The sequence below is a fragment of the Stegodyphus dumicola genome, chromosome 5 (genome assembly GCF_044657685.1).
Source record: "Stegodyphus dumicola isolate Sdum_Otavi_A_Nest chromosome 5, ASM4465768v1".
Classification (NCBI taxonomy): Eukaryota; Metazoa; Arthropoda; class Arachnida; order Araneae; family Eresidae; genus Stegodyphus; species Stegodyphus dumicola.
The window spans coordinates 19,685,746-19,698,945 of NC_140772.1; the positions used below are offsets into that span (position 1 = coordinate 19,685,746).

Here is a 13,200-nt window from a genome sequence, read left to right on the forward strand (position 1 = left end):
GATTATTTCATGGAAAAAGTCATCCTTTTATCAAAAGCATCACTTTTGATAAAAGTTTAATGATTTAAATATAGCATCAACAGAAGCAGATGGAGCATCTGCTCTCTTTAGTCAGTATTACGATTTTATAAGCCATTTTAAATAAAATGTACTCGGTGTGTCAGCGCTGCAATACTCAGCACGTTCACTGCATCTTCCATCAACATTTAGTTGCTAAAAATCTGAGCGACAGATTGCATGTGTTTAATTCTATGTTACTGATGCAAATTTGTGAGGAAAATCAGAACTTTCACCTTCACGCTATGTATGCTAGCTGTCAAAAAGTTTGTTTTATAAGAATTTTTTTAAAAACTTTTTTAGACTGCTTTAGAATTTTTGTATGTTAAAGGTTATACTTTAGAAGAAAATTTAATCAGATAGAAACCAGACGTTACTTATTTAACATATCAGTTTACTAAATTTAATGAGACTAATTTGCAGTTACAAAATGAAAAACTAAATTTAATAAAAACCAAGTCCATCACTGTAGCTTTTCTTGCCAGAATTAACCAAATGAAGCAAAATTTTGGAGGCAATAATTTTCTGTTTCCCGATTTGTCACAGACAAACTGCTATGATGATGACACTTTGGCCTATGTTTAACATTTAAGTGCCTTTCACACAGACTTTAAAACTAGACTTTAGGATGTTTTCACTATGGAAATATTACAATGGATTATCAATCTATATGGTGACACTGAAGAATCAGATGTCATGTTACAAGAAGAACTGTAATAAGCACTAATGAACTTGGAATAAGCACTAATGAAGAACTCAAGATGCAGTTTAAAAAAGGATATCAGCAATTCTGGATTCAGAGAAACATACCTTTACTTATCCTGCATTATGGACTAAGTTTTTGCTAGCCTTTCCATCTTCATACCTCGAGGGAAGGAGCTCAGCACAGCTGCTGATTTTCTTACATTAAGGGGAAAATAAAAGAAATATTGAAATCACTGGCCAAGAAGATTTACAGTTGCACCTGATTAATTTGAAGCCAAATATAAAAAAATCTGATGTGTACACCACATGACTTCCTTGTATTGGAATATTAAATTATACGCATTTTTTCTTGCATTTCATTTAAACTTATTGGATTGAATTAAATCTTCTTCACCGACAGTGCATAAACCCCAATAGAATAAATGCATTCTTTAAAATTCACTCTAGTATTTTTTTACCATAGCGACACTCTGGCACTAGATTCACTTAACAGTGTTAATAATTATATAACAGTTAACTTATATAATAATTATATAATGGAAACTAAGTTAACTGTTATATAATCCAATAATTATATAACAGTTAACTTATATGTTTCGTTCATATTATAACTCATAATGCATAAAATTTATATCATTTAAAGAATAGAATTATCTAATCGTTGCCACATGTTCTATTCAAATACTATAATAAAGTTAGAACGATGTTTAAAAGAAATTAAGCAAACAAAACAAAAAAGAAACAGTTTTTCACAGGCGATTGAGTATTTCTCATTTAATTAATTTAGTTCTCACTTCGCGAGAAGGCAAAAATACTTAAAAACTCAAAATATCTATATTAAAAATTATGAAGTAAATCTCAAACACTTATTTCCTCGAAAAAATTTCAGAAAAAATTAAGCATGATTTATCTTTGTTGTTGCGAAGCTAAGTTTCTCTAGATTGGCAACAAATCCACTAGTCTCCTGTTTCAAATGTAAACATCAATGGCTGCCATTAAAAAAAGGCTTAGCGGCACTTAGACAACTTTAAAATTGTTGATAATTCTAAAAATATTGCATACTGATTTACTAAAGGCATAAAAACCTTAACCGTAAGATAAAAACAACATAATACAAACCTTTTTAAAGCAAAAAATGTACAATTTACAAACATATAAGAGTAAAGAAACTGAGATCACTGAGCCGGGTAAGAGAGTGGATATATATATATAAATATATTTATATATGTTTGGTGCGGCTGATTGCAACCAAAATACGAGGTGCACATCTACATGTTATAGCAGTCATATATACAAAATTTCGAAGTTCTGATGCTACTCGTTTTAGAGTTATGCGATATACACACGTACGCACATACAGTCATACAGACGCCACGAAAAATTCTCTGCAGAATTAATTTTAAAGCAGTTTTATAATTTTTTTGGAGGAAACGAGTCTTTTACTTTGTCCTTACGTACAGATATCACGCAAAAACATCGTTAAATTGCATTCGATAGCGGTCAAAATGGATATTTTTGTTGAAATATGCTGCCTGAAACTTTTCGCGATTACAATACTTCCTTTTTACTTCGCACAAGGAAGTAAAAATGTGTAGTTAAAGAATGAGGTTTACCCCTCCCATTAAAAGTACTGTTTTATTTTTCCCTGTGTGTGTGTGTACTTATTTTAAGTAAGAATCCTGCTACGTACTAATATTACGGATGAATACAAAATATTATTAATGTTACAGATTTGTATTTTTGTCATTTTGATTAATAACGGCATATAAACAAAAAGGTTTACATTTTTTTCCCCACTTTATAGTAAACCTTACCAAGTGAGTAGCTCTGTGTTGCTGTTAAAAACATGTTTAAAAATTCAGTATTGGGGTAGCGTTCCAAAATCACATTCAGCCACTGTAAAATTTCACCTAATAGTTGTCACTACCAGGTTAAATTTCACATTTCCATACACTTTGCTATCATCTGAGCGCTTTGGAATGCATTGCGTGAAGCTTTAACAATAACGACAATTTCACCCTGTTTTGCAATGCTCAAGTATATATATTACATTGTTTGAAGTGGTTTTGGAACGACTCCTAGGAAGAGGCTAAGAAAAACAGAAAAAATCGGCAAGTGGTCTACGGGACAAAAAAGTTTGGGAACCTCTGTTTTAGAGCAATGAATCAGAAATGTTATTTAAATTACACCTATAGAATACGCAACAAAAATGATTCACAAAACCAAATTTAAATTTCAGTTCCCTCTCTCGCAATAAGAATTATTAAGCAAAAGTAGAAAAAATGCATTTATCTTTTTTATTTATTAATCATATTAATCAATCTGGTTACAAATATATCAATTATTTATTTATTTCAATAAATAACTGTACAAAAATAATCATAAAATTCAGTGGCGGGATTCAGTTTTAAGAACCAGTTTGCTGCCTAAATAAGGAATAAAATTAGCTACTACATAACAATAGCTTAAAATAATATAAAAATTCAATTTTTAAAACCGGGTCCATTCAATTAAATACATTAAGAAGCGATTCGGCCCTTTATGCAAACTAGCTGAATCCCACCATTGACAACATTCATACCTAATTATACATTACAATACATAATATTTAATCATGTATATAATTGCTAAAAGCACTACTAGATGACACGAGAATGAAGAAACATATTCATTTTATATGCACACTCATACACACTCACTTTCACACTAATGAAGAGATAGAAAAATGTCTGATGCAAAATACAAATATGAGCAATAAAATTTAAATTCAATCATACTGCTATACGACAAGCATATAGTTATACCATACAGATAAAAGTTCCTACAGCAATTAAAAAAACACAGAAAAGAAATGCTATATGTAATAACTTATAAGAAAAGACTGAGATACTCGCAATTATGGCTGATCTAATATTTAATTTCATTAACACACATTTAAGCCAACACAGATAAATCAGCACAAAAAGCATGCCTATTCTTGAATAACTACATCGATACCTTATACGGTTTTTAAATATATTTAGTAATAGATGCAGCAGCAGGCATTAGCAAGTCGGCAGTAGCAAAGCCAGAGAGAGATGGAAAATGCAACAAATCTAAAACAAAAGTTGAGTTCGGAATGATTTATTTTGGCTCAAATTTGTCACCACAAGCTAATATTAACTTAAGAACATTAAGATAGTTCTCATATTTGAAATTATGTAAATATTTGAACTTTAATAATTATGCAAGAATCATATGACATGGATTAATTTTGAAATAGTACATTTCAAAGAGATTTATTTTAAGCAATTATTACTTTTAGGGTGAAAAGAGAATACTTAAATTAAAACGGAGGGATTACTGAAGTTAAAGTTAGAATTTTTATCTTAAACACACACATATATATTAATACAAATTATGTTAGATAGATAGCAATGTTAGATAATCAATAGTTAAATATTACATAAATAATCAATAGAAATAAAGAATTTATTTAACAACTAATTTTTTTTCTTTACGATATGTATGATAATATAACAATTATGGCCAAAAAAAGGGGGGGGAGAGAGAAAGAGAGATTGCATTAAGATAGTTTTCTAAGTGTACAACAGAACTACAGGTGTTTGAGGTCTAGTCATCTAAGTAACTTGTTCACCTTGTGACACCAAAAAAAATTTACTGATAATTTAAGTACTTTGAATTTCTTCATGGATTTAAGAAAAACAGGTATATTTTTAAGAAAAATTAATTGAATGCATATGGCATGTAATACAGTTTATTAAAAGCTAAATAATATGCCATACACATTCACTTATTCTACTTTACTTCATGCAAATAAACCATTACTCTGCTACACGAAAAATAAAAACAAGATTATGCATTTAATTTTAGGGCCAATGTAAAGAAAAATTAATATAGTTTTATTTTACTTGAAATGGAAATAAATAAGTTTGTTGCTTATCAAAATGTATAACTGCAGTGTTTATATTTAAGAAAAATCAGAGGATTAATGTATAACTGTTAAGTTTAAATTAAGAAAAATAAGAGGATTTTATTTTTTAATTGTTGAAACAAAATAAAACTCCCATGTTCACATTACAAGAAACACTTCTTTGTATTTATGGAGAAAAGGAAGAACTCTTTCTGTTCAAGATAGTCTGAATAACTGGAGTCCTACTACATATATTGCATACACCTTTTTTATAAATGAAATGGGTTTGCTAAATGTTAACAGATATATCTTTGTATTTGTAGGTTATCAAGAAATTGCTATCAAAAGTGCCAGAAAAGCATAACTTGCCAATATATTTGCTTCCTTTTTATAACCATGTCCTTAATATTTGATGTACAGCATAAGAAAAACTCTTTTCTCCCTGATTTCAAGTGCATAAGACATAGAATTACAAGATCACAGTTGATAAATTCAAAAGTTTCAGTGATGAATATTCTTTTGTTTGATGAATCTGTCCCTCCCCCACCTACTGTTAGTGACAACTAGGCAGTATCCATCAGAAATAAAGAAAGTCAGCCTGACTGCCACCATAGTTATTGTACAGCAAGCAAAGTAAGTGACACACAAAAATAGACTGTTATTGAGAAAAGGAATAACTTTATATCAGATTCATTAAATTCTGTTTCTGTTTTTACTTTCTCTCACTAAATTTTTCAGGATTATTTTTAAACATTTTAGTATATGTACAGTAGTATATGTACTATATGAAGCAGTATATGTACTTCTTCATAATTTATAGCTCTAATTTACTTTTAAAGAATTAATTTATCTCTTAAATTCCAAGAATATACCATTTTATAAGATTTATAATAAAACCTAACAGAAATTTCTTGCAAATATCTGGACGATTTTTATAAAATGAATAAATTTCTTTTTACTGTCATGTATTACATTATCTCAGTCCAGAAGAATTATATTGGAAGAGCTATACTGCTGGATTTTATAAACATTACACAGATTTTAAGAATACAGTACATCATATTTACATATATGAACAACGATTTTAAAATGCTGAATTTCATATAAAAATCACTCCAGCTTTGTGAATTCTGATTATAAAAAAACTGACAGAATTTGCATTCAGCACAATGCTCTTATCTTAAAAATTAACAAATGTATTATGCAAAATACAACATATTTATTACATATTGCTATACTCAGCTGAAAAAGGCAGACCTTTATAATTTTAAAATTTATTATCTGATCACCAATTGACTCTTCCGTCGGTGTGGCAATCTGTGAAATATCATTTGAAGTTGCCTATACAATCAATAGAGTAGCAATGTTACACACATGTGCCTTACTTCTTTAGTGCTCCTAGCAGTAGAAAGAACAAAAATTTGATTGTAAGATGAAAACCATTGATCCCAGGGGCAAGAAATGTACCATTTGGTCCTGTCCAGTTTCCAAAAGATTTTATATTATTTTATAAAGTTATAATGAAGAGTATGAAAATTGCATATAAAAAAACTTTATAGATAACTGGAACTGAAACCTTTTTATATTATTTCCAAAATTTCTGCAAGTTTCAACGAAATGGCTAATTGTTAAAAATCATCCATGGTTAGGATACATATTAGAAACCCCACTCCACTATCTTTCCATAAAGGAAAACAGTTTTGCATTTTCCATAGATTTTTGCACTTTTAAAAAGTGGATTCTTCAAATGTCGACCTACCTCTTTGGACTTTGGAAAGCTGTTCGAGAGCAATGGGATAAAATACCTCTTCTGATACTACAAAAGATATTACTGTCTTGGAAATTAGAGTATAGAAAGATAGTGAAGAATAAGGGTTAGAATATTTAAAACACAAAAATATTAGGTAAAATATTTCTGTAAATACAATGAAAATCATCTAAAAAATATGCTAACAGCTTCTGCATGATATTAAATCACAAGAGGAAAAATGAATGAAATTTGCCTCCTGTGCAGAGACAAGTTTTCAATGAAAGAAAAACTTTGCAGCAACCTTAAAAATGGAAATGTAGATAAGGTATTGTATGAGTGGTTTGTATTAAAATGATAAGACAGAGTTCATGTTTCTGGGCCGATGCTTACTCTAAAAGCAAAAGATTCTTTGAAAAGCTAAATGCTTGCAAAGATTGCAAATTTCCAAATGGATGGCACGCTTGTTTAGAAAAAAGTTATGGAATTCACAAGCTTGATATGTCCGGTGAAAAACATTCGACTGATAGAGAAGATGTTGAATACACTGCTTTTTTCGAAGACTTTGTAACATAGCACTAGACAATATTTATAATCCAGATGAAATGGATCTGCTATTTCATTGTCTTCCGACTTCAAATTTAGCAGGTGCTAATGAAACATCTATTTGCGGTTTCGAAAAAGGTAAGTACAGATTTACAATTTTGGCCTGTGCCAATGAAACTAGATCACACAGACAAAAATTATTGATGACTGGGAAATCTAAACATCCTCGAGCACTGGCAGGAATCGTGGATCTCCGTGGCATAAACACATCAAAAGAATGCTTGGATGGATAAGGATACTTTTTTTTACTGGTTCAAAAGCACTTTTGCGCCGTATCTTGTGAATGAGTTGAAGTCAAAAAGAAAACCTAAAGACAGCCAAATCGTTATACTCACTGATAACTGCCAAGCACATCCTCAAAAAAGAAACTATGTTTATAGCAACATCAGAATGATGTTGCTTTGATCCAGCCAATGAATTAAGGAATTATCCAAAACTTAAAAATGATTTATCAAAAAAATTTTATGAACAGACTTGTGAATGCTGAAAGCCCCCTGACTTAATTTCAGTCATCATTTTCAATAAAAGATTCCATTTAAGGGCTCATGAATTCTTAGAATTCCGTTATAAATTGGACTCGTAGGAAAGGATGGTAGAATATTTTTTTTTCAGTTAACTTTTATTCATTATTTATTATACAGTTAACTATTATTATATCTATTTCAGTTAACTTTCAGAATCATCTGATAAATAATTTGACAGTTTTAAAACAAAAGAACTAGGTTTAACAAAAATATTAAAAGCCTTAACAAGCAAAAACATAGCTAAGAACCTCTGTTTGATACAGAGACATGGTTTGATAGTGACAAAAATTAACCTGTAACAGAAATGTTAACAGAAGAGAATTTAATTCAAAATGCATCATTATAAAAAGAAGAAAAAAATATTTTTGGGACGATGCAAAGAAAGGTCTTTTGACACTTTTGCTATTTTATGAAAAAAACTCTCAACACGCCAAAGGAGATCTTTTGGGACTGCCTTTCATTAGAAACAGACACTTATGGGGGGGGGGACTTTCACTGAAATAAACAGACATTTGCAATTTATTCAATCGAATGTCAACTGCATCAGAATAATGTTAATGTATTATGGATTTATGAATTCCATTAATTCTGGAAAAATATAAAACAAAAGTATTTCTCAGTTCTATTAAATTCATTCTGATTAAAAGCCTTACTGTTATTTAAAAAAATTGGTATTTAATGTGCTTCACCATGGACTATTTTTGAGAAAACATTCTTCCAAAAAATAAAACTGCAGCCAAATAGTGCGAATCAGCACCAATAATGTATATACATAATATCACAACACAATCATATGATCTTTGCTTTAGTATTACGTAAACCAAATTAATTCTTGATAAGCTGGTTTACTTTTTGTACAGAAGATTATAAGTTAAGTAAGTTTCTCCCCACAGTTTAAAAAAATGATTTAAAACATGTATTTCCCAGCCATAGTTAATGGCTTGAAAACTGTTTGTTAAGAAAATCTCAAATGCTAAATTTACCTTATTTATGACATATTTTGTTCATTTGGATAGAAAACGGGGTAAATAAAATTTTTTCTCTTAAATTCGTAGTCAAAAGGTTAACTGCCTCAGCATGAGATTTTATTTGAAAATTAATATATAATGACGATGTAAATTGCAAAATTAATAAACGCGATTTAAGTTTTTTTAGATGCTACACAACTTGAATCATATGATTCTAATTAAATGAAGAACAATCTATTCCCTTTAAGCATCTAGTGAAATGATTGATGCACATTTGGTGGCATCTCTGCCAATTTTTATGGTTGATGACATTTTATAATCGAATGAGAAGTTTTAATTTCACATGCTGAAAGGCCTACAAAATACATAGGATTTTATGTACAAAATGAATTTCTTTTCAAAATCTTACATAATTTTAAGCTTTTAATATTTAAGCTGATAATAAATAAGATGATGGTTTTTATAATTTTAGACCTGAAATTTCTTCCATTCACATGGTTTTTCTACCATGAATTGCATTTTGTATGTACTCAACTATCTGGAATTTGGCCTTTTCCTGAGCATTCGGGATAGTAGAGTATTTACTGCATAAAATGCACCTTTTAGATAAATCATTATTTATTTTCTTAAAACAATATAGATTGTTTAATATAGTTTTAAACTGCAGTTTAGCAGAATATACTTCTTATTTTGATAGTAAATTTTAATATTTTTAAAATGGGAGTTAATTTTTAATTAGGAATTCAGTATTCTCTGAATTTAGATAATTTACATTTTAATGTTCAATTTATGTCTTTTTTACAGTACTTGCATTAAGATAATGCACTTAAAATGGTGCACAATATCAAGTAACAGTCTCCTCAATATTTCCTATTTTTACTTTAATTTTTAACATTTTTTGGTGTTTTAATAAATATATGAAAAATGAATTGCTATCTCGGAGAAAAACCACAGTTAACTGGATCACAATTTGACCACAGCTACCGAACAGTAAAAAATAAAATTTTATATAGAATAACAATTAATTAATGCAAGCAAAAGCCTTAAAACACTGCAAAATATGCATACAGTAAAGCTATTTAAAAAAACCATAATTAAAACAAAATTTAAAATAATTTTGGATAAAACAAAATCAATCTTAATTTTTTTTAAATGCTATTACAATTATTATTATATTGCACTGTCATATTAAAGGAATGCATCTTTCATTACTTATATGAATAATAATTCTGTAAGATACATCATCAAAAACATATAAATGTAAAGCACCACATTTATACCTACCACTGTTAAAGTAAGTAAAGTGTACCTTGCACAAAAAAAAAAAAAAAAAGGGGGGGGGGGGTTACACTTCTATATCTCCCATTCTATTGGACCAATTGTCAAAATTTAACTTGTGTTTTCTATGTGTCGAAAGTGCAACTTAGGACATATATTAGATTTATATATAGCACTGTTCTAATATAGGAATTTAAAAAAAAAAAAAAAAAAAAAAAAAGGACTTTTTTTGAAATAACATACCTATTTTTTCCATATTTCGATTCTCTGACTCAAATTATGCCAATATGCCAAGTTTTGTAAAAATGGCATCAGTAGTTTTTAAAAAATTAGCTCTCAAAATTTTAGATCCTCCATGTTAATTTAATTTGGTGTATATTTATTAACCCATTAGCTGCTGGTGTTGCATTGACGCAATGGTCAAAATAAATAATTATATAAATATAACTACCTAAGATATTTTATACTAACAGATGATTTTGTGTAGGGAATATTATGAAGATTATTTCTGTAAAAAAATATTTGCCTCTAACAATCATTTTGTTTATAATAATTAATCTCATACTCTAAGCAAAATTTTCAACCGGGTATTTTTGCTGAAAATATTTAACGAAAGAGTCGCCGTCTTTATGAGTGATCTATTTTTAGTCAAGGTCACCCTTTATCAGAACATTACATCAGTCAGATGTTTATATTTGTGTTGAGAAGGAAGGGAAAACAGGTGTTGCGCTGATGCAACGTCAGCAGGAAATGGGTAGTCAATCTCCTTTTTCACTCATTCCTTTCGATTTCTGGTTGTTTAAAAATGCCTAGAATGAGGTATCTTACATTAGAAGAAGCCCTTCAAAGATTTTTTGATGAAGAAACAGATGATGATAATGTTAATAATGACCAGAATGAAACTGATATTGTTGTTATTCCCCCAGAAATTGCAGGAGCTAGTGACGAAGAAGAAAGGAATGGCAATGTTTTAAATAATGATAACGATATTTTACCAAATGATACTGCTGGGGAAGTTGAAATTCATGTAAGAAGTAAGTTTCAGCCTTCTAAAAGCATTTATAGTCATACTAAAAAGTTTAAAAGGCAGAAGACTGAAATCTTGAAGTGGATAAAAAAGGAACTGTTAGTTATGTCTCAGTAAGAACATGAAGAAAGAGATAGAAGAGAAATTATAAAAGACAAAATACAAGGTAAAACTAGTGCACAGATTTTCGATTTTCTTCTTGGTTTAGACATTTACTTTCTTCTCGTTGAACAGACAAATAAATACGCTCAAAAAAAAAAAAAAAAAAAAGTTTATTGCATCTGAAGCCTATATGAGAAGATTTATTGGAATATTATTGCTTACAGGATATCATTCTTTACCTCAAGAAAAAATGTATCGGTCTTTTGATAAGAACGCTTCTGTTCTTGTTGTACGAGAATCAATATCACGTTTGCAGCACAGGAATATGAAGCAGAATTTGCATTTGACAATAGTCAAATTGACAATACTGATAAATTATACGAGGTGAGACAGTATCTAAACTTACTAAACATCACCACTTTTTACTACCTTAAATATAAAGTCTCTTTTAGATATCTACTTTAAATATAAAGTCTCTTTTAGATTTCAGATGCGAGAATGCATTATTCCTTTTGCAAACTCCTACTGAGAGTGTAGAATTAGCCAGAAATAGATCAGCAACAGGAAGACCTAGTAAATTCAGCATTCAAAAACTATTGAATGGAGACGGTAGGCATTTTATCGTACGTTGATAACAAAAGACTTTGTTGTAAAGAGTACCATAGCCAGACTGTTTATAGATGCAAAGTATGTAATGTAGCTTTACATCATGATTGTAATCAAGCTTTTCATGCTTGAATCTTTCAATTGAAATAATCTGTATTTGTAACAATGTATATTTTAATATTAAATTAATTACAAGTAAAGTGATTTGTAGATTTATAAAACGTTATACAGCTAAAAAGAAATCCTGCACTCCACTCAAAAGAAACATCACACGAATACAATCCTCCTCACTAAACATCCATAGTCTTATTCCGCTGACGTTGCGCGAAGGTAACACTCGCTTTTTCCACAGATAAGAGCATTTCTTTTTATTTTCAATGTAAATTTATGTTATAAATGCTTAATTTAATATTTGTTATTATTTTCACGAGAAAAGAAACATTCCTTGTAGTTCTGGTGGTTAATGAGTTAATAACTCTTTTTTTATTAAGCTTTTTTTATTAAGCTGTTACATTTCAAAATTTAGATTCATTCCAAATAAAATTTGCCCATTTTTTACAATTAATTTTCTAAATTTGTATTTTAAAATAATTTTTATAAATTTTTTGAAAACATTTTGAACAATAACCTATAAAATTTTACCATCATCTTAAAGTACATGTATTTCTAAGCACACCTGCAAAAAATCAGTTTTTTATTCAAAATTTCTTAATTTTTTCTTATTCTTATATGTGAATTTACATATTGGCACGTTTTAAAATTTGGCATATTTGTTATAGGTGATAATAACGCCAAATGTGGTTTATGGACTTTTTTAAAATTATTTGAAAGTATGAACGATGACTTTTTCAGTTGTACAATGGAAAAAAAAAAAAAAAAAAAGGAAATTAAAACAGGTTGCTATAAATTAAGAAGTTCAACAAGTGAATTCAACAGTTCAACAATTTTAAAATTTCTCCATAATTTTCTCATCAAAAATTACAAAATTTAATACCTGGCATAATTTGAGTTGTAGAGCTGAAATATAGAAAAAAATTGGTACGTTATTTCAGAAAAAGTCCGATTTTGTGTCAATATATCTACGTTAGAACAATCCTATCCATAAATCTAATATATATTCTAAGTTGCACTTTAAAGACATGGAAAATGCAAGTTTAATTTCGACAATCGGTCCAGTAGAACGGGAGATATAGAACTGTCCCCCCTTTTTTTGTGCAAGATTGTTAGAAATGAATGTGAATTACAGTTCCAGTCAATATGTTAACTTGTAACACACAAAATATGAAAATTTCATAAAAGATGATTAAAAAAACTTTGTAAAAGAAAAATATGTTATTTTATAGCACGATAATGCAGAACTAAATCATTAGAACTTTTCCATATGAAGTGCCTCACAGTTCGTAAATCCATATTAGGATCTAATACCTAAAAGGGAAGAAAGCAAAAACATTAGCTTCCAGTAAAATTAAACAATCTTAATTTGAACATTAAAAATAATAGTAAATAACCTAATTCATAAACAAAATTATGGATAACTTTACACAGATAAATTTAAGATATTTCTTATAAGCATGTAATCATGAACAAAAGAATGAAATATGCTTCGTTTGTAACACGGCAGGCTCCTTTATACGAACAGACATTAAACGTGTTCTTTGTTTCCAAAA

General features: G+C 29.1%; 1 protein-coding gene across 2 annotated transcripts in view; it reads right to left on the reverse strand.

Moving 5' to 3' along the window:
• Positions 1-3,045: 3,045 nt before the first annotated feature.
• LOC118203698 (WD repeat-containing protein 48) overlaps positions 3,046-13,200 on the reverse strand; it is a 113,935-nt gene continuing 103,780 nt past the window's right edge. For both annotated transcript variants that reach the window (XM_085816484.1, XM_085816483.1), the window contains exon 19: positions 3,046-12,958. In XM_085816484.1, coding sequence (XP_085672610.1) covers positions 12,866-12,958 — 93 coding nt within the window. In that variant the 3' untranslated portion in view covers positions 3,046-12,865. The remainder of the gene's footprint in view (positions 12,959-13,200) is intronic.